Source organism: Coturnix japonica, chromosome 3 (genome assembly GCF_001577835.2).
Source record: "Coturnix japonica isolate 7356 chromosome 3, Coturnix japonica 2.1, whole genome shotgun sequence".
Taxonomy (NCBI): Eukaryota; Metazoa; Chordata; class Aves; order Galliformes; family Phasianidae; genus Coturnix; species Coturnix japonica.
Window position 1 is genome coordinate 75,469,592 of NC_029518.1, and position 19,285 is coordinate 75,488,876.

Consider the following 19,285-nt stretch of genomic DNA (forward strand, 5'->3'; position numbering starts at 1 on the left):
AATTCCAACTCAGTTTGAGCAAAAAGGATTTTAGATATATAAGATGTATGAAAGTAATGCCAGTTCAGTCAAGGAGAGGAGATATTATCAGGAAAAAGCAAAAGCTATATATTTTATTAAGTTCAACATACCCAGTTCAATTCGGTGAGAAGAGGGGAGCTCCTTTGTTATCATAAGGAAATAGCTGTGTAAGCCTTTGAAAGCAAGCAGCAAACTGGCACAAAGTGTATAGTGGAAATTGTAGGCATGGCTGAGGAAAGACTCTGAAACAACAAAACTGCAACCCTGAAAAAAAAGAAAAAAAAAAAGAAAAAAAAAGAAAAAAAAGAGAAAAAAAAAGAGAAAAAAAAAAAGAAAAAAAAGAGAAAAAAGATTTAGGTGTACTAATTTGATTCAACAGATGAAGTGTTAACAGAATAAGATGACGCGCAAATTGTGTCTTTTCATGAACGTCATCCATCTTTTTGCAATTCTCAGTGGTTTGCAGTATCTTAAAAAAGAAGGCTAAGCACTAAATATTGTAAGCTTTCTATCTGCATAATTTTGAAATATGTAACACAACCTTCTGCAACCATTTTTCTGTTTTCCCATATCGTATGACGCAACAAAATAACTCTTTAACAACTCTTAACAATTAACCAAGTAATATTTTTGCAGAAGATTAATTGAGATAAAATTCACATCACCCTACAAAATACAAATAAAGCGTTCAGTCAAGATATTCTTACATCAGCTGACAACTGCTTTGTGTAGTTATTGCCAAAGACCACGCTTTCCAGAGAAGGAATCACAGAGTCCCTATTTTGTGCTGGTGCATTCCTGTTTAACCACGTGTTCTTCACTGGGCGAGGAAAACTGCAAGAAGCACAAATGAACTGGTAACTCTAACAAGCCATATGTCACAAACTTAGCACAGTTTCTCAGTAATATCTTGGATCTCTTTAGCACAGTGGGCTGCCCTTTTAGAACTCCTCATTTAGGGCTTGCCCAAAAGCCTCAGTTAGTCTCAAGCACTGCATCTAGGGAGCAGTTCTCTTCCAAGAGCATCTCCAGCTTGTCGAAGCAATTTAAGAAATTATGACCCTCAACTGTTCTGCTGTTGAGTACATAAGATCTTCCTTATACTTTCCAACACAACTAATTTAAACACAAGTTTAACCCATACAGATCCATTTTGATCTGTGGCAGGTGAGAACCGTTCATTTTCTGGCATCCTTGATGAGAGAAGGAGATCCTAGATGCTAGTCTGAAAAGGAAAGTGACCCCCTGGCAAACTTGCATCTAGGAAAGTCCAAAGGAAGGAGGAAAGAAAAGAAGTCTGTGATCACAGAATGGCTTGGGTTGGAAGGATAATCAAGCACCAACTCCCTACCCATCTCCAGATTTGGCTTTAGACTAAATAGCCCTGGGCCCCATCCAACCTGCTCTTGAACCCCTCCATGGATGGAACATCTACACCTCTCTGAGTAGCCTGTTCCAGCACCTTATCACTCTCTCTGTAAAGAACTTCCCCAACACATAACCTAAACCTTCTCTCCTTGAGCTTAAAACCATTCCCTCTTGTCCTGTCGCTATCTACCCTAGTAAAAAATTGATTCCTCTTCAGTTTATAATTCACTTTTAAATACTGGAAGGCTGCAATGAGGTCTCCTCACAGCCTTCGCTTCTCCAGGCTGAACAAGTCTGATTCCGTCAGCCTATTTTTGTAGGGAAGGTACTCCAGCCCTCTGATTCATTTTCTGTTCATGTTCTGCTTCATGCTTAGGCTTTTGAGAAAGCCAGAGATATGAACCAGACAAGGAGATGGCAATTACAAAATATTTGCTAAATATTACAATTTAGCATAGCCCAGCTCAAATCAAACACTACATTTGAAGGTTCTTTCTTCTCCCTGCCCAAAATTGATGAAAAGCCCAACTTGGATCCTTAAAATAATTTAATCAACACCAGCAGCATCCAACTTTAAAGATAACTGAAGCAGCAATGAAGTTGTTTTGTTTTAGCATCTCCTCCCATATGCTTAGGAAGCTAGAAACTGAGGAAACATTTGTACATGAATTCACAAATTTTCTGCAACCTTTTAAAAAGTCAGAAGGGACAAATGCATTTCTGACTGAAAATTAGTAACAAAGCCTGTTTTTTCATTTTCTCTCAGTGAACTGAAGTTTTACCCTATAGCTAAAGGATGACCACAGGTGAAACACTTGAATTCCACTTGTGATATATTATGACAACTGACATTTCATATAAATGCTGCTACTTTAAGTGTGTTATTTTATTACACAAGGCCCTCAAAACACTCCTAAGTTCAGATATTCCCACCTCCTCACTAACTCCCTTAAACAATGCAGTGCATCCCTTCAGAGACATGTCAGTTTAGTTCGCTCAGCCTTGCCTCAAACTCATCACTAAAGCCATTCAACTCAGAGGGAAGGAAAAAATAAAAATAAAAGAAATTACTTGAATTCTGCAAACTAGCACAGTCCTACTGCACAGAATGGCATTCTAACATATATGAAGATATGTATTTGCCAGGAAGTGAAGCCAGGTGCAAGCAGTGGAAATTCCTTATGCTAAAGGCTTTAGCATTCATATCTCCATCTTATTTTGAATATGAAAAATCTTAAGGCATTTCAGGCCTTGAAGACCCTGAATAAAGGCAAGGACAGATATGCTAAAGATAAAGCTTTGTCTGTGTGCCTGACAGTACAGCCTTTTTAAGACATTCCTCCACCCTCTGGACCTTGGATACCGGATTTATAAAGAAAACCCCACTGCATGGAGACTTAACTCCTTCCTAAGTATACTGTTTATACAACATTTCCATTTGGGCACCGGATACTTCATTTACATTTTATTAACAAGAGATTACCTTATCAAGGGCTGATGCAGAGCAACCAGAGAAGCATGGACTATAACCGATATGACAGAAAGGTGAAAGTAATCAAACATAACATTGACGTAATGATGAAGGCCCCGGTGTAAGTTAAAGTGCAACTTTAAAGTTCGGCTACTAATTGGCTGTAGTGTGCTCAGGTCATCTGGTCTAAGAGTAAAACAAACAAACAAAAAAATGACATACAATTACAGTGACTATATTTAAAGGGTAATATGCAAGCAAGTTATCAACAATCAATACAGATAACAATTTAGCACTGATGTGTACTTGGGAATGCAATTACATCTTCCCATGGGAAAAACAATATCAAAATGAGTCAAGTTGGTTATGAAACCTTAGCAGGCCTGAGTGTTGGATTTATCTTGTAATCTCATACATGCCTAATAGGAACACAGTACATCTATATATAACACAGATTTAATTAGTTTAAAAAGTTAACATATGCTGCTGCTGTAATAAAATCTTCCAAATTTAAACTTACGAATAGTCTGTATCCGTGAAGTGTAGGTCTAACGTTAGCAGAAAATTCATTTCATTAAGAGACTCTTCAATCTAAAAAGAAATTGTGAAAGCATGAAATCTTTTCAGGTCCTTAATTTACAGTAATGCAAACTGTACATAACAAAGAGTTAAGCATTTGAATACACTTAAGACTGGCAGATTACCTTCCTCTCATCTAACAGCATTTTTATTTTGAAAATCATCACATCATTCACAGAAACTTCCTCATTTTTGTAGAGAATCTGAAATGTTTTACTGTAAACTATATTGTCGTGGATTGAAGCAGGAAAGGCAAGATCTGCACCTGGAAAGAGAAACAAGTATTAATGTAATAGTTCTGGCATCTGGAAACTGCAGAGCAGCTAATAAAGTATCCTACCATTCCTATAATTTCCGTGACCACACTTAAAAACATTACACCAACAAAATCAGCAGTTTCCATTTCAGTCAGAGTTACTGGAGTTTGAAGGAATGTGCTTTGTTTCTGAGAAATACTTTATCAATATATTTGAATGCAATTTACTTTTAGTACAATTTCTAGACTGAAGAATCTATAGTAAGATACTCGAGGCATCAAAAATTCTAATGCTATTTCATTAATCATTCCTTTTGCGTGGCAGCGCTTAACCATATTGAGATCTCAGAATTGAGTACAAATGAGGCAAAGATGCTAAATGACATGGACCACCACTGCACTGAATTAATCAAGAACAGAGGTGGTTCCTCCTTTCCTTTTGGATTTTTGCATACTACTCTGGCCAGATCAGTTCAAAGTCTATCACCTGAATCTTACATTTCTTATCAGTACGGTGCTTCTGCCTTCAGCTCAGAAGCCACTCATCAAAAAGAGTTCAGAAAAACGTGACAAATGATTGGGGAATCCTTTCTCAGCAAAGGTCAAGAGAATTTTGGAAGAAAAGAGTAAGGGAATCGCTTTTAAAAGTTCCCAAGAAATTATTCAGCAATAATTAATACCGAAGTATTATCACACAGGAAATAGGATAATAGCCACAATCCTGCGAAACAATGCATAGAAGAAAGTGGAACCTGGAAGAACTGAGGCAACAGAACGGCCAACAGTTTCTTATCAGTCCTCAACAAACAGCCTCACTCACATAAACCTCTTCCAGAACACAGAGTCTTAGAGGTTGTATAAATGGAAATGTGAAACACTGCTTAAAAAAAAGAAAAAAAATGTTTTTTAAAAAATCACTTCAAAGGAACACACAAAAGACAAAGAAAAGTGAATACTTTGCGCTTTACAGCTCTGCAGCCCACAGCCCACTGATAGAAAATCACTGCCCAAGTCTGTGCATGGCAAACATTTGCACTCTATCACCTTTGTAACATTTTAGCTGAACCTTCCATCAGAAACTAGAAACCTGTAAAAACACATTTTTCTTTGCTGAAGTGCTTTCATATGCATCATCAATTTAGGTCTTCTGGACAAAATGAAGAGGATAAATCATTAAAAGGTAATTCCCCTATGCAATGCCACGTTCACCTTGTATCAATCCATGTCTTACGCTAGAGGTGAAGGGCAGAGAGGGGATGGTTTCACATTACACATAATCTGACAGAGCTGCACACCATCAGCAAAAGGGATTCTGCCACTGCAGTCTGATATAAAAGCAGTAATGGAGACACACGGCCAAGGTCCTGCTTCCTTTGCACCACCAGTTCCTTGAGTTATAGCCCTCGGTTCCGCTGACCTGAGCATAACATGAAACTACATCCTCGGAAGCGAGAGGGGAGAGGAAAAGGAGAACCAGTGCCAGGAACAGGCAGAGCCACATCTACCTGTGGTCAAGGTCTCACAGTACGAAATCAACAAGGCTGAACTATTTTTATCTTTTTTATTATTATTAAGTCAACTATGTATAGCCTGGACTGCACTATTACTAGGTTTCTAACCTCTCAAAAAGCCTGCTCTGCCACAAAGAAAAAACAGCGGGGAATGAATGGGTGGATAGTGATGGGACAAGGAAGAATGGTTTTAAACTGAGACAGGGGGTTTAGTTTAGATATTAGGAGGAAGTTTTACACACAGGGTGGTGACGCACTGGAACAGGTTGCCCAAGGAGGCTGTGAATGCCCCATCCCTGGAGGCATTCAAGGCCAGGCTGGATGTGGCTCTGGGCAGCCTGGTCTGGCAGTTGGTGACCCTGAACATAGCAGGGGGTTGAAACTAAGTGATCATTGTGGTCCTTTTCAACCCAGGCCACTCTGTGATTCTATAATTCTAGATATGCGTTGATTCTTGCACAGTGAACATTTCTACATCATTCCTAAAATGCTTATTTTCTCTTGAAACCTCTGTTGCGTTTCTTACAGAAGAAGGAATTCAGAATTCTAGCTGTGGTGTCCTTGTTCATTGCAGGGGAGTTGGACTAGATGACCTTTAAAGGTCTGTTTCAACTCTGAGGATTCTATGCTAAGCAATAGGAAGAAGGGAAAAACCAAGCATGTATATTTAACCTGTGGAAATAAAAGGAAGATCTATATCAGACAGCCTGCAGGTAAGGGGAGGACGCACAGCTATGGTAAGGAAAAAGCTGCTGACTTGCAAAGAGGCTAGAGAGGGCTAGAAGTAACCAGGTGAGATGACTTGAAGTACAGTGGGAAAACCATGACTCTGTTGAAGAGAATGAGATTTAGAAGAGAGGTAAATATTAGTAAAACAAAATGCAAAAACACCTGGCTGACACAACTCATCCTCCTCAAGGAGAGCCATGAGCTCCTGTACAGCCTCCTCTATTGCCAGCAAACAACAGACATCTACAGACAACGGGTTAAACTTCTTATGCTGCTCTACAAACAGCATAATAGCATCTATTTTCTAAAATCATGACAGTCTCATTCACTGCTATCAGCTATTCACCAACCTTCAGCAGCAGAGCTGTGACCAAAATCTACACTTCTGCTAAACTCAGCAAGCAACCAAAACAAAGTGAAAGCAGAGGTCCTTGGCAAAATATAACACAATCAAATCCACAAGAAGGACAAACGAGTATGTCAATGGCATTTTTACCACAAAAAGAAAAAAAAAAACCACAATCAGAAAACCAACCGAAAAACCAAAGCTGTAGTTTGACATGCCAAAAAAAAAAGAGCAGCTCTACTCATCCTTTCACCAACTGAAATGAGGGGGGAAGGATACAAACTGCAGTGGCACAAACATCATTAATAACAATCTGATATGCCAAACTGAGAGAGGACCTCAGTTTTGGGGGTCAGAGGGTTTTAATTTTTGTGAAATAGCTGCTTATCTGAACTGAACGAGTTCCCCAATTGGTTTCCCAAGTCAAATCAGACATTTGTGTTAATACTGCACACAAAGCAATATAAAGGTAAAGAGTAGCAGGCAGGCAGAATCAAGGGCTGATGTGTTTTGACAGCACTGTTGATCTTAACTCACATCAAATTGCAGCCTTCACATTTATGCCTAACAAATGAGAGACAAAAGTGTTAACACATGTCACCGAATTTATTAACAAGATTGCAGCTTTCTGAAAATTAACTGGAGAATGTTCTAAAATATACCGCAAAATGAAAGAAACACTCTTGAAGCATCATTAAACACATCATTAGGTTAAATGATAAAAAAATTATTTCTTTACTATAGCAAGAGGATCACTTTAGCACAGCCACATTTCCTAACCCACACTACACATAGGTTGAAATGGAACGGTTTTGGTTTGTAGGAATTATGTCTTTACTTCACATAAACACAGAAAATCCAAGAAATACTTGAGAAGCTTGAGTAAAATTCAGTGTCTAAAATGTATTCTTCAGCGTTTATTTTAAAACAGCCTCAGAAATCCCGGTTTTGAAAAACTCATCTCTTTTTTTCAGACCGCAGTAGGTCCTTCTTGGCAATGCTAAGAATTTCACCTGTCACTTGAAAACTTTATTCATTCTTGTTTTTCACACTTCTACAGCACAGTGAGCTGTGGGCTTGATAGAACTAGGAGAGCACTAGGAGGTTTTTCCAGCAATAACTCTGGATCCTTTCTGAGCCTTTTTGGAGAAAAAGAAAAGGGGACTGGGGAACGAGAGAGTTAACAGTCTCAGTAACAGCCTGTATCCAACGTTCTTTGTGACTTCAAGTATATCTACTTAAATGAGAAATGTCCTTGGCAATCTTGGTCCAAAACACAAAGGAGACAGAGCACATCAATGAAAGAAAACAGGAGATACGTTTTGCTACCAGCCAAGAGAATGAACAGATGAAAACCAGTAAGGCAAATTCTGCTATTACCTTTTGAGTCTCATTGCTATGAGCAAACTAATTTTTCAGTAGGTATAATGAAATACTTTATATTTTAATTATGTTAACGACAAAATAGAAACACTTTTATGTTACTTATAATAATATAAGGCAAAAATGACATTTCCTTAATTAACAAGGCGAGATAATGACTTCATTTACTACAAGGTTTTGCACTTACCAGTTGCATGTAACAAACTAGCTTCTAATTTGTGTGGAATTCTTGGAGGAATTTTCATAGATGCACGAATCTGGTAAAAGCTAAAGAAAAAGACAGTGACTTGCAACACATGTAGTACAGTACATCTCAGTTATCACATTCAGATATGCACAATGAAGGAGCATTTCACCCACAGTGAGGAACGATGGTACATTACAATGTATAATAACCTCAGTAGGGAGATACTTCTCACTAGCCTCAGCTTCACTGTGTCATTTCTGGACCCCCTGTAAGCATTTAACAAGAGTATGACACCCTACAATGCATATCTTCTCATGATCCAAATGACACGAATGCGATAGCAGAGCATATTGCTTGTTACTACAGGTATTAAGTAAATGCAAATTCACTGGTATGGTTTATATTAAATATGACACCTCAGTAGTTCAGTGACACGTTGTGTAGTTACTAACCTCCTACCAAGCTGGGTCCCTTTATCAGACTTTAAAACAGCTCAGATTTGCATCATTCTCAGTCCACATATAGAATCATGCTGCAGTTATACAGAACATACTTTAGTTTAAAATCCATATCAAGTGTGGACTAATGAATTAGGACTGCAACAATGTAATGTGCATAGCAAAAAAAACACAACCAAACAAAAAAAATATCTGAACACTGAACAGAGAAAGAGGTTAAATTCCATAGCATTTAATGTAGTAAGACTCATTTGCCGTAATGATGCTATTAGATATTAGATGACTGCTTACATTCTAGGCCCCAATGAAAACAGTAATCAATAGAATTGTTCATGCTCAGAATGTCATTTGTGAAACAAAAGCCTGTTTTGACAACCTCATTCCTCCTATTATTAATTCATCAAAAGCAGAGCGTTCTATGCTTTATCCAGTAAACCCTTTGCCTGCCTGATGGATTTTAATTCGGGTTAATGGGGAGATGAAGGTGTATTGTTTGCTTGTTTGAGACAGGTGGCTCTGATATTCAGCACAGATTTATTCTTTAAGCAGTTTATAGCAAAACATTTACCTGTTAATCTGAATATTTAAATCCTGGAGGAGTTCAGCTTAGGACAAATACGTAAACAATAGTTTCAAATCTTGTGCCCAGGCCTTTGAAACAATTATTCTACAGCATCAAGAGATTTTAATTAAAAACAAAAACAACATCCTACACAGTAGTTATCCAAATTACTCACCCTCACTCATCTATAGGGTATTTACCCTATAGATTAAGGATCTATTTGCAAACGAAGTGCTGTGATACTGATACAGAGTGTTTTATTTACAACTGAATAGCATTTGTAATGCACAAATTAGAGTTTTCTAAACTCAGATACACTCTAGGGCACTCAAAGAGCTGCCTGATGTCATCATCAGACCTCCCTCAATTATTTTTCAACAGTCTTGGCAATCTGGTGAGGTTCCACTACACTGGAAGCTGGCAAACATTCCAGTTTGCAAGAAGGGCAAGAAAGAAAACCCTGGTTACTACAGGCCTGACAGTCTTACTTCAGTATCTGTTAGAATTATGGAGAAAATTATTCTGGGAGTTATTGAAAAATACTTGAAAGACAATGCAGTCATTGGTCATAGCCAACATGGGCTCACAAGGAGAAAAGTCCTGTTTTACCAACGATTTCCCTTTGTGACAAAGCCAGCTATGTAGCTGACCAAGGGACGCCAGCTGATGTAAACTTTTTGGATTTCAGCAAAGCTTTCAGTACTGTGTCTTGCAGTCTCCTGGACAAAATTCTGGAATAAGACCGACCAATTCTGAAACTCTGTACAGCCAATCAATGTATTAAAAATCACAAAGGTGTTTTTTTATTCCTGCACTTTTTCATTTTTCCTGGGTCCCACAGCCGAATCGTGGCACGTATTTGCACTGTTTTACCTGGAGAATGAGGATTTGTTCACTGAAGACGCTGTTCACTACAGGGTTCACCACATCATCTTGAATACCCGTAGTTTTCTCACAGATAATATAACTCAGTAGCTATGGAAATGCATTCTCCTCATTTCCCAAACACCATCAGGACATCTGCTTTTCAGTAAAGGAAACCATGACTACTAAGGCTCTACAATGGCAGACCATCCCAACACTAGTCTTGTTAAGACAAGGTAAGCCAATGTCATTTCTGAAACATCTAGAAACAATTATGTCAATAAAGTAGCTGTAGGGCTACTTTAAATTATCTTCCTGATACAGAACAGAGGCACCTCTGCTTACTGCTGTCAAAAAAGAATGTTTTATGTATAGTGATAAGAACACGTTCACTTGAAAAAGCATTACCAGCAGATCATATGGATTCTGTCTTAGTAATAGCTCTCACTCTGCAGTAGTCCAGGCCAGGGACTGCTTGCCTTGACATGCCACGCTGAGAAAGATCTGAGAGTCTTGGCAGACACCAAGTTGAACACAAACCACCAGTGGGGCCTGGCAGGAGAATCACAGAATTGCTCAGGTTGGAAAAGACCTTAAAGATCATCGAGTCCAATCACAACCCTAACAGCTCTCTGTTAAATCATGTCCCTGAGCACCACGTCCAAAGGGTTTTGAAACACATCCAGGGATGGTGACTCAACCACCTCCCTGGGGAACCCACTCCAGCGCTTAACAACCCTTTCTGTAAAGTTTCTTTCTGATATACAACCTAAACTTACCCTGGAAAAACTTGAGGCTATTTCCCCTCCTCCTGTCACCTGTCAACAGTGAGAATAGTCCGACCTTGCTCTCACTGTAAGCACATTTCAAATACTGGTAGAGATCAGTAAGTTCTCCCCTCAGCCTCCTTTTCCCCAAACTAAACAGCCACAGTTCCCTCAGTCTCTCCTCATAGGGCATATTCTCCAAGCCCTTCACCAGCCTTTTTGCCCTTCTTTGGACCAGCTCCAGCACCTCAATGTCCTTTATGTATTGAGGTGCCTAAAACTGAACACAGCACTCTCCTAAATCTAAAGTCAAGAAGACTTCCTGCATGTACAGAGACAAGATGGTTTGCCTGCTTCCCTGAAACACAGCATCCTCTGGTTCCTATTACATGTATCCTTTCTTTCTTAGCTCACAGACAGCAGGTCAAAGATATATGTCAGATCTCTTACTATTTCACTGCATAAAACCTTAGTTCTGAAACAATTTCACACCCACATCCCAAAAGGTACCTTTGCACGTGCTCTATATTTATTGTGTCAGCACACACAGTCAAAACAGAAGACACAAATAGAACGCTTATAAATATCCATAGCGTTTCTACCAACCTGAGCATATGCAGTGCACTAAGTGTATGTGCTTGCTGATGCCCATTTATCTCATTTGGTCTTGAATATAATCATATGCACATCCATAATTCCATAGTAATGCTGTTAAAAAGTTGAAGGATATCTGGAGCTTAGTATCCTTACAACAAACACTGTAGAAAAAGGTCTTCTAAAAACCATAATCAGAATTACTGCTCTCCTGTGGGCTGGGGAGAACTTCATTGGTAATCCTGAATAAAGGATTAAATCTTTTCCAAACAAGTTGCACTAAAGTCTCATAGACTCAAAATCTGATATGAGTCAGAAAATACTTTCCAACACAGAAACACAGATTTCCTTTTTCTCTGGGATTACCATTTAGATGGGTATAAATAATACCTTTTCCATCACATTTGCTGAAAAACTTCATTTATAATCCAAGCAAGGAATTAGCTTAACAGTAATCAGAATATATCTTGCTACCAACAAAAAAGATAAGAAGTAATGGTTATGTGACTTTTTAATGCTCTTACGTGGAACTGCAGGCAGTAATGTGTGCAAGTGCAGTCACCAAGGACAAGTGTTATTAAAATAAAATCTCATGCATAAAAAAAGCCCATGTGCTTTTACAGAGACAGCTGCATGAGCATTTACTTGAAAAACCACTTACTTCACCAGCTAAAGCACATTCCAAGGGAAATGCAGGTCTGGAAAAGTTTTATAATACAATTCAGTGAGGTAAAACTTTTCTGTAGTTCCTTTCGCCAAGCAGAGGAGAGGTAGAAATGCACGTGGCAAATTCTGACCTTGTCCCTGAGTCCCCATGCACTCAACGCACACATAAATGGATTCAGTCACACTAACAAGAGCAAACACTGAACATCTTGGACTGCAATACTGACAGTCACACTGGGTCACCTGCAGGGCAGCTTCTAAATTTATCAGTTCACACAACGAGGGAGCAGCTGTGACCTTGCAGATGCAAAACCTCAGGAGAGCCCTTGGGATCTACTGAACGTGTGGCCCTGTTGAAAACCACCTGCTCAGGTGCAGAACACTACTGATGCTCCTTTCACTTGTCCAAGCTGACATCAACCAGACAGGTGTGGCAAAGCAAACTTCATCTGGTGCACAGAGAATGTAAACTCTCAAAGCAGTTAGGGTTTGAGGCAGCAATATATCAAAAAAAGTCCAGCAGAGAAAGAGCATTTTTAGCACACTTCTGTTCAGCATCTCCCTGTCCTACAAGATACGCCGATTGCTACTGTGGAGACCCTAACACCAGTAATTCTTCCAAGAATGTAGAAAAACCCATCTTAAAAGCAGTAAAGGCATTTAGCACTTCACACAGCCAGTCACAAACCGGTACTGTTTGGAATTTTGTTGGGAAGCATCTTACTTCTAAAAAAAAATATATCTCGTGTCTATGGAACACTTTGTTTTCTAACAATAAAGGATGTATCTGAACAAAGCAGTTGTTAGGTTGAAAGTTGGATGGCTATTACTTGGAAGACTATTACCTCAGTACATCAGACAAGGGAGACAGGAAAGTGAATGTAGTTAAGGATTTTGCCTTATTATTATAAATGGTTTCTCTTCATGTTCTTACCAGCAGCACAGTCGGGTACAATTCCTGCAGCGGTACTCAGAAACTTGAAAGGGAAATACTACTCTCAAATAAATCTCTTTGTTTCTTTTTTTAAAGAGCCCAATAAACATGCTAATAGATTAGCTCTTATTTAATCAAATAAATCTTGTATCAGTCTATGTTTATAATTTTAGTTCCCCTTCTATATCCTGTTATTACCAAAGGGAACATAATAAAACAAGCTAAGTTTTCCTGTATCTTTAAATTATAACAACTCCATAAAGCTCATCTTAATGATTTTCCTGCTATGAAAACTTCCCAACCACATTTACATAGCTCAAAATTATTATTTATTTGATTCAAGATATTAACATTACAAATAACATTTTACAAGTGTTTGTCTTTTGATTGTCTTGTATGTTTCAGTTTTCTGGGGGACAAAGCTCCACCTTCTGCAAACAGACAGTGGTTCTTCTTCAGAAACATCATAACATGTTAATTTTGAAATCAAGGTTTAGCAAACACAACAGATGGGAGACCAGAAGACAAGTCTGACAACTCATTTTCTGGTATTTGCTCCAATGGTCTTTCAATTTTTGTTTCCCAAGTTTTGCAGCTGTACAATTCTGTTTCATCTGTCAGTAATCAAACATACAAGCTTTACCATTCACTTGCTAGCCTACTTTAATGAAATTTAATCTCTATTCTATGAGCAAACATAGCAGGCATTTAACTAAAAATGGAAATTCAGGCACCATAAGGAAAATTGTGACAAAAATTATGACTAAAAACCCCCACAAAAGCAACAACACCAAATGCACATGAACTATCATGTTTTATGAAAGATGCATTACATAAAAGTCACTACTCTCTTGACCCTTACCAGGGTTATTTTTTTTCCCTGTAGACAGATTCACCACTTAAGGAAGTTACATCAGCTCAAGTTCTTTTTTTCTTCTTTTCTAGTTTGTATCAATGTAGCTTCTAATACAACTCTTAGATCATATTTAGACATTATGAAAAAAAAACAAAAAGCCAACAGTCCTTTGGCGTCAGAAGCTTCCATCTTTCACCTTCAAGCAAGGTGAAGTTTCAGGACTGATTTAAGCCAGCTTAAGACAGCATTGCCAGGAGCAAGATAGGAGCAATGTCACACTCCAAAACCTCCTGTGTTCCCTGGTTTAAGGCTGACTTTCTGCCACTGCTCCTTGTAAGCAGAAATCTGCCAGACTCACCAAAGAAGTACTGCAGGTTCCTCAGGGAACTCGGGGGGATCTTTGCTACTCTGGATGTCAGCATACTTGCTTTCTGTCACCTCCTTCCACCTTTCCAATGGGAAAGGTCCTGGCACTGTAGTAATCATTAGGGTCCTTTCCCTCATTAATATCAAGGCTTGGGACAGATAAGCTACAGCTGTCTGAATCCTTCAATTTGTCTCATGCTAGCTGGCATCAAGGAAATCTTTGCTGCCTTCATAATAAGGAAATACCAAGAAAGTCTTGAAAATTAGACTATGGTTTTACAACACAAGGATTTTCACAAAAAAGTCAAGTTTGAAGAGCTCTGTTCTCACTTCTTCTGCCTTGTCCTCCCAGACACTCACTCTTGCCCCAGTGCTACAGTGTATCTCCCTCCACTCAATCCTACCAGCATTGTACTCGCAGAGCAATGCTGCAAACTGAACCAATTCAGCCGCTCAGGCAGCACAACCGAGAGGCTGTCCATTGTGGTGACGAGGAACAATCGGGAGCAAGGAAAGCAGAAATTGCAAACTGGCATGGCCAGCCAGGCTCTGTACCCACAAATGACAGCGAGGGAAATTAGAATGGATGTAGCCTATGTCTGTCACAGTTCCCTATCCTACAGGCAGGGATGCCAACTGAGGGGAAGGCAGAAGTTCAGACAGAGGGTTTCTTTCAAAACATACTCATGTCTGGACTGCTCTCAGCAAGAGATCATACTGACAAAGCAGACCCCTACTGTTTGACAGCCTCCTAACACAGAAGACCAAACTTCCATGGCATTACAGTTATATCAGCCCAGAAGTCAGTTGGTGATAAAAGCAGGGATCCTGTTCCTTCATTTTATCTTCTACTCTTGCACTGGCAGATTAGCACAGGTCTTGTGGAAGGTGGGCCAGGGAGTGGAATTATACTGTCTTAATTCTTCTGCTGGCTTACTATTTTGGTTTGGCCTATGAAAAGGTTGAAGAGCATCACTGCAGGCACACAGGAAGCACCAGAAGAGGTGCTCTTTTCAGACTTTTGCTATGTAAGGTCTCCTTTTCACTAACATCTACATCCTCAGCTTAACATCCAAGCCCATTTAACCTACTCCCAGACTACACTGCTGCCAGCTGCTACAGATGCAGCCCATCCGATTGACCACAGAACAGCACGATTGCAAATACGAACAAAACAAGAGATGACCTTGCATATCAAACCCTTTGGCAGGTAAAAGCCACTGTACTGGCTTAAGCCAACTACAAATCCACAGGCAAGAATGCTGTTTCACAATGGATTTGAGTCCAAGGAATTTTCAAACTTTCTGGGGAAATAAAGTTATATAGATTAACATGGATGTGTTGAATTGGGCAAGTTCTTTTTTTATTAATAAATAAAAAATGGAGAGCTCAGATGTGTAAGCCTGAGCGCCTCTAACCCTCTGGAAACACCTCGAGTTTCTTACCTGTCAACTCAAGAATCTGGCAAAGGGAGAACAAGTGGAGAGGGATGAAAGACTGTAAGAAATCCCAAGGTATGAAAAGTTACTTTGTATGACATACGGTAATTGGAAAAGGTATCAGGAGGTTTAACGAGTGAAAGAAGATGATTTTAAGAAGAGATGTGAAGCAGACTGAGTTTTGAGTAGGCACTTGATTGAAAGAGAAGCAGCAAGTCTGAGTTTGGTGGTGTGACAGGTGTGTAACAGGCACTCACGTTCAGGTAAAGCTGCATTTCTGAGATCGCCAAGTAAAGCTCCGTCTGTGATTGCAGATACAGAACTACATAAATATGTAAGAATGGATGTACGCACAGCAGAAGGGGCACAAGAAGGCACCATGCCAGGATCTTCTGTTGTACCACGAGGCAAACATGACTCTGGAATACTCAGTGAACATTTCCCTTTATTCCCACTGATAGCTTTGGATCTCAAGCTAATTTAAGGAACTAGGATAAATCATCTTTCTGCAATAACCAAGTGCATGTAATGAGGGAAGAGCACTTAGAAACGAGATTTTTCTCTGGTTCTCATTACCCTCAGATAGACTGGTCTGAACTGTAAGCTAATGCAGAATCTACATGCTAGGTAAGTGCTACGCTTGTGAAAAAGAATCTTAAAATTAGCAATGTTAATGACTAAGCATGTACTTAATACAAAGTAAAAACTGCTTCTGCTGTCATATGCCATTCCAGAATACTGAACTCAGTAGAACTCAGATTTAGAAAGAGAAGTTACATACTCAAGAAACCATTATTCTAATGTCTCCAACTAATACCTCAGTGAACACCTACACTCCTAATACACGCAGAAGTTAACTATATTGTTCTAAAGGTTTAAAGAAAAAAAGAGAGATTTATCTGGAGAAAAATCATTATATATTCAGCACTGTCTTGCACTGCCACTTACTCCTTAAAATGAACTCACTGATCATGTTTCTGCTGACAATCTTCATTCAGTCTGCTGACAAATCTGCACAAGGCTCCATAATCCTTACACTGCAACATGAAATGGTGCCTGGTCTTACACATGCAAGGCAATTTTCTTTGATAACATAAAGGAAGAAGCAATTACACAGACCTCCAAGTACAGGCTTGAAAAGGAAAACATATGACATAAGCCATATTACAGTTACCTTTCATGTTCTTTTCACACAAAATAGCTATACTAATGGCAGTGCTCCAGCATGCTTCAGCAAGACATTAGGATGGCAAAAGGACACATCTAAACATTTGTAATTTTATTTCTTGGAAAGTAAATTTTGCCAAGTTCATTGTCTGGAAAGTACATTTGACTCATTCAAAATAATGAGCTTTGAGTGTTAGGATGTCTTGTTTCCTCCCAGAAGGACTACAAAGGTGTGGGAGCTAAGGTCTGAATAAAATCCAGGTTATATGAAACCCGTAGCCAATACTTGAGAAGTCTAGAATATACAATGAATACTCAGGAACATTCATCAAACACCGAGGCATATTTTTGGAAATATACTGGCTGAGGGAATGTTGGAGGACTACAAAACAATATTAAGTTTTTCTAAAGAAACCCTTCAGTACAGCTGCAATTACCAATTGTTTGTTATGTACCCAGGAATAATGACTAAAGATGTAAGCACCCATACCATTATATTTAGATACGTCAGAAGATGTACCTAAAATCAAGAGCTGTAGCCATCTGATTTCGTTTCTCAAGAGTGAGGCGAGTCTTCTAGGAATTAATGCACGGGAGAAAAAGATAAGATTCTCCAAGTCTGAATAGAAACCCAACTTACAGTTGTTTTAAACATCCACTCAGCAAGCTTCCCTGCATGGCCAGAAGTATCCTAACACAGGTATTGTAGTCAGGTATCTAAAGACAAGTGGTACAACCTTCCAGTGTCTTAAGTTCCATTCATACAGCTAAGGAGAGCATAGTTCAAAAGTTTTAATTTCTCAGCTCACCCAAAGGAAGCAGTGCTCAATTTTACTCTTACTTTTCCAACTTCTATTCTCAACAAACATAGGGCTTTTCCTTTTGAAAAGGCAAGATTCTGAAGTACCACTGTTTGGCACTTCAAACAGTCATTGCTCTTTTGACCACATCACATCTTGGTCCTCTCAGTCTCCTTCCATCAGAAGACCAATTGAGGTATTTGATCATACTAACTTCTAACATCTGAAGCAATACCAACTTAACATATGACTCTTGATTGCTCATTCCCACTTTTGCTTGTTTTTGCCTCGGAGCAAGAAGAAACTGTGTGTGCAGCCACTACTGAACTAGAAGCAGAAACTGATCCACTTAAAAAAAAGAAAGAGAGAAGAATTAAGAAAGAAAAGTACCTTCACTCTTGTTTCCTAGACAGAAAATTCCCTGCTTTTACAGCCTGGCCCACTACATCTTGAACCTGTGTTACTGCTATTTGTATTACTAGAAAATCATAAGCTGTAGAACAGTGCTCATCTTGCAGCTACTAGACCAATCTGACAGTTTTCTTCTCCCTTTGAAAAGATCGTATTACATTAAGTAAAGATCACAGTACAATGCTTCAGAAGATCTGCTGCTACATGTCAGAAAAGGACTTGGAGCACTTATTTTCTAAAGTCTGTGTCATACGGGAATGCAGTTTGAAAGTAAAAGTTTGACTGGGCTTTATGAATTCCAAACAAAACCAAACAGTTCTGCCTGAACACGCCGCGTACCCTGTTTGCTATCTGATCATATGCCAATGACACAAACCATTCGCAGAGACTGCTTCTTTATTTAGGAACAGAAACTGTCCATCTCCCGATTCAGCCAGGGCTAAAAATGCTAAGTGAATGCAAACAAATTATAAATCTAATGCAGATAGCTCACTGGATCCAGAGAAAACAAAACAAAATAAGCTTTCATTTGTTGCCTGATTTCTCATTAAATTACCATGTAATCATAGTAAGATTCATTAAAATTCATACTCTGATTCAGTGTATTTTCTTTTACGCTACATTGCAAAACAAGACAGATGGAAGCATAAAATGTCAATGCTGCCAAGATACATTTGTAACTCTCCGTACAGGGACAAAACATGCATCTATGGTACAGAACAATAACATAAGGTTAATTTCCCAATAGCCTCTGAGAAGTGTTTTCACATTTCTGTGATGTTGAGCTTCAAAAAAGAAACTTTTACCTGAAATAATAACAATAAAAAAAGATAAATCAGACATAGAGCCTTTGCTGTTGTTGAAAAGTCTAAGTGCATATCTAGCTGTGTGCACCATTACAGACAGAATAACAAATGCTTAGAGACAAAATAAGATTGGGGTTTTAAGAATGCACGCAGGTAGAGAAGATCTTGACTAATGTTGTTTTCAAAGAAGATCTCACAGCAACACCTGTGCTGTGCTAAGCTACAAACTACCAGCTAAGTCCCTCTTGTCCATTTTCCAATTCATATCTGAAAAAGCAATTGTTAATGATTATTAAAAATAGACAGAATAGGCCTTCCTGTAATAAGCCTAACGAGTTAACTAGCTGCCTGTTGTGCAAATGGAGAGAGTTCTTATGCCAAATGGCTCACAGAAAAGGAGACAACATGGAAATATAAATAGGGATATGCAGTGACACAGACACAGAAACTGTCATTGTTTCGAAAGTGATTTGAGGAAACAGCTTTTGTGTGAAGACACCGACAAGGCAAAAAAAAAAAATAGACTTCTTTCAGACAAAGTCTGTATGACAAATAGCGCTAAAGAGTATGAGACTTTTCATTTTTCAACTGTATAAATGCACTGAGCATCTCTCTTGCAGATTTTTCTAAGTGGAAAAACCAGTATGGAAAAATTAATAGCCTGGTTTGAAAACTGAGAAGTGGGAAATGCAGCCTGGCACCAAGGCTAAGCTGCTAATAGGAGTCAGGCAGCATAACACAGGA

General features: G+C 38.9%; 1 protein-coding gene across 5 annotated transcripts in view; it reads right to left on the reverse strand.

Moving 5' to 3' along the window:
• FAM135A (family with sequence similarity 135 member A) overlaps positions 1 to 19,285 on the reverse strand; it is a 67,667-nt gene that overhangs the window by 29,691 nt on the left and 18,691 nt on the right. For all 5 annotated transcript variants that reach the window (XM_015859082.2, XM_015859078.2, XM_015859080.2 and 2 more), the window contains 6 exons: positions 7,852 to 7,931; positions 3,565 to 3,704; positions 3,381 to 3,451; positions 2,873 to 3,046; positions 729 to 855; positions 132 to 285 (listed from right to left, as the gene is read on the reverse strand). In XM_015859082.2, the coding sequence (XP_015714568.1) occupies positions 132 to 285; positions 729 to 855; positions 2,873 to 3,046; positions 3,381 to 3,451; positions 3,565 to 3,704; positions 7,852 to 7,931 (746 nt within the window). The remainder of the gene's footprint in view (positions 1 to 131; positions 286 to 728; positions 856 to 2,872; positions 3,047 to 3,380; positions 3,452 to 3,564; positions 3,705 to 7,851; positions 7,932 to 19,285) is intronic.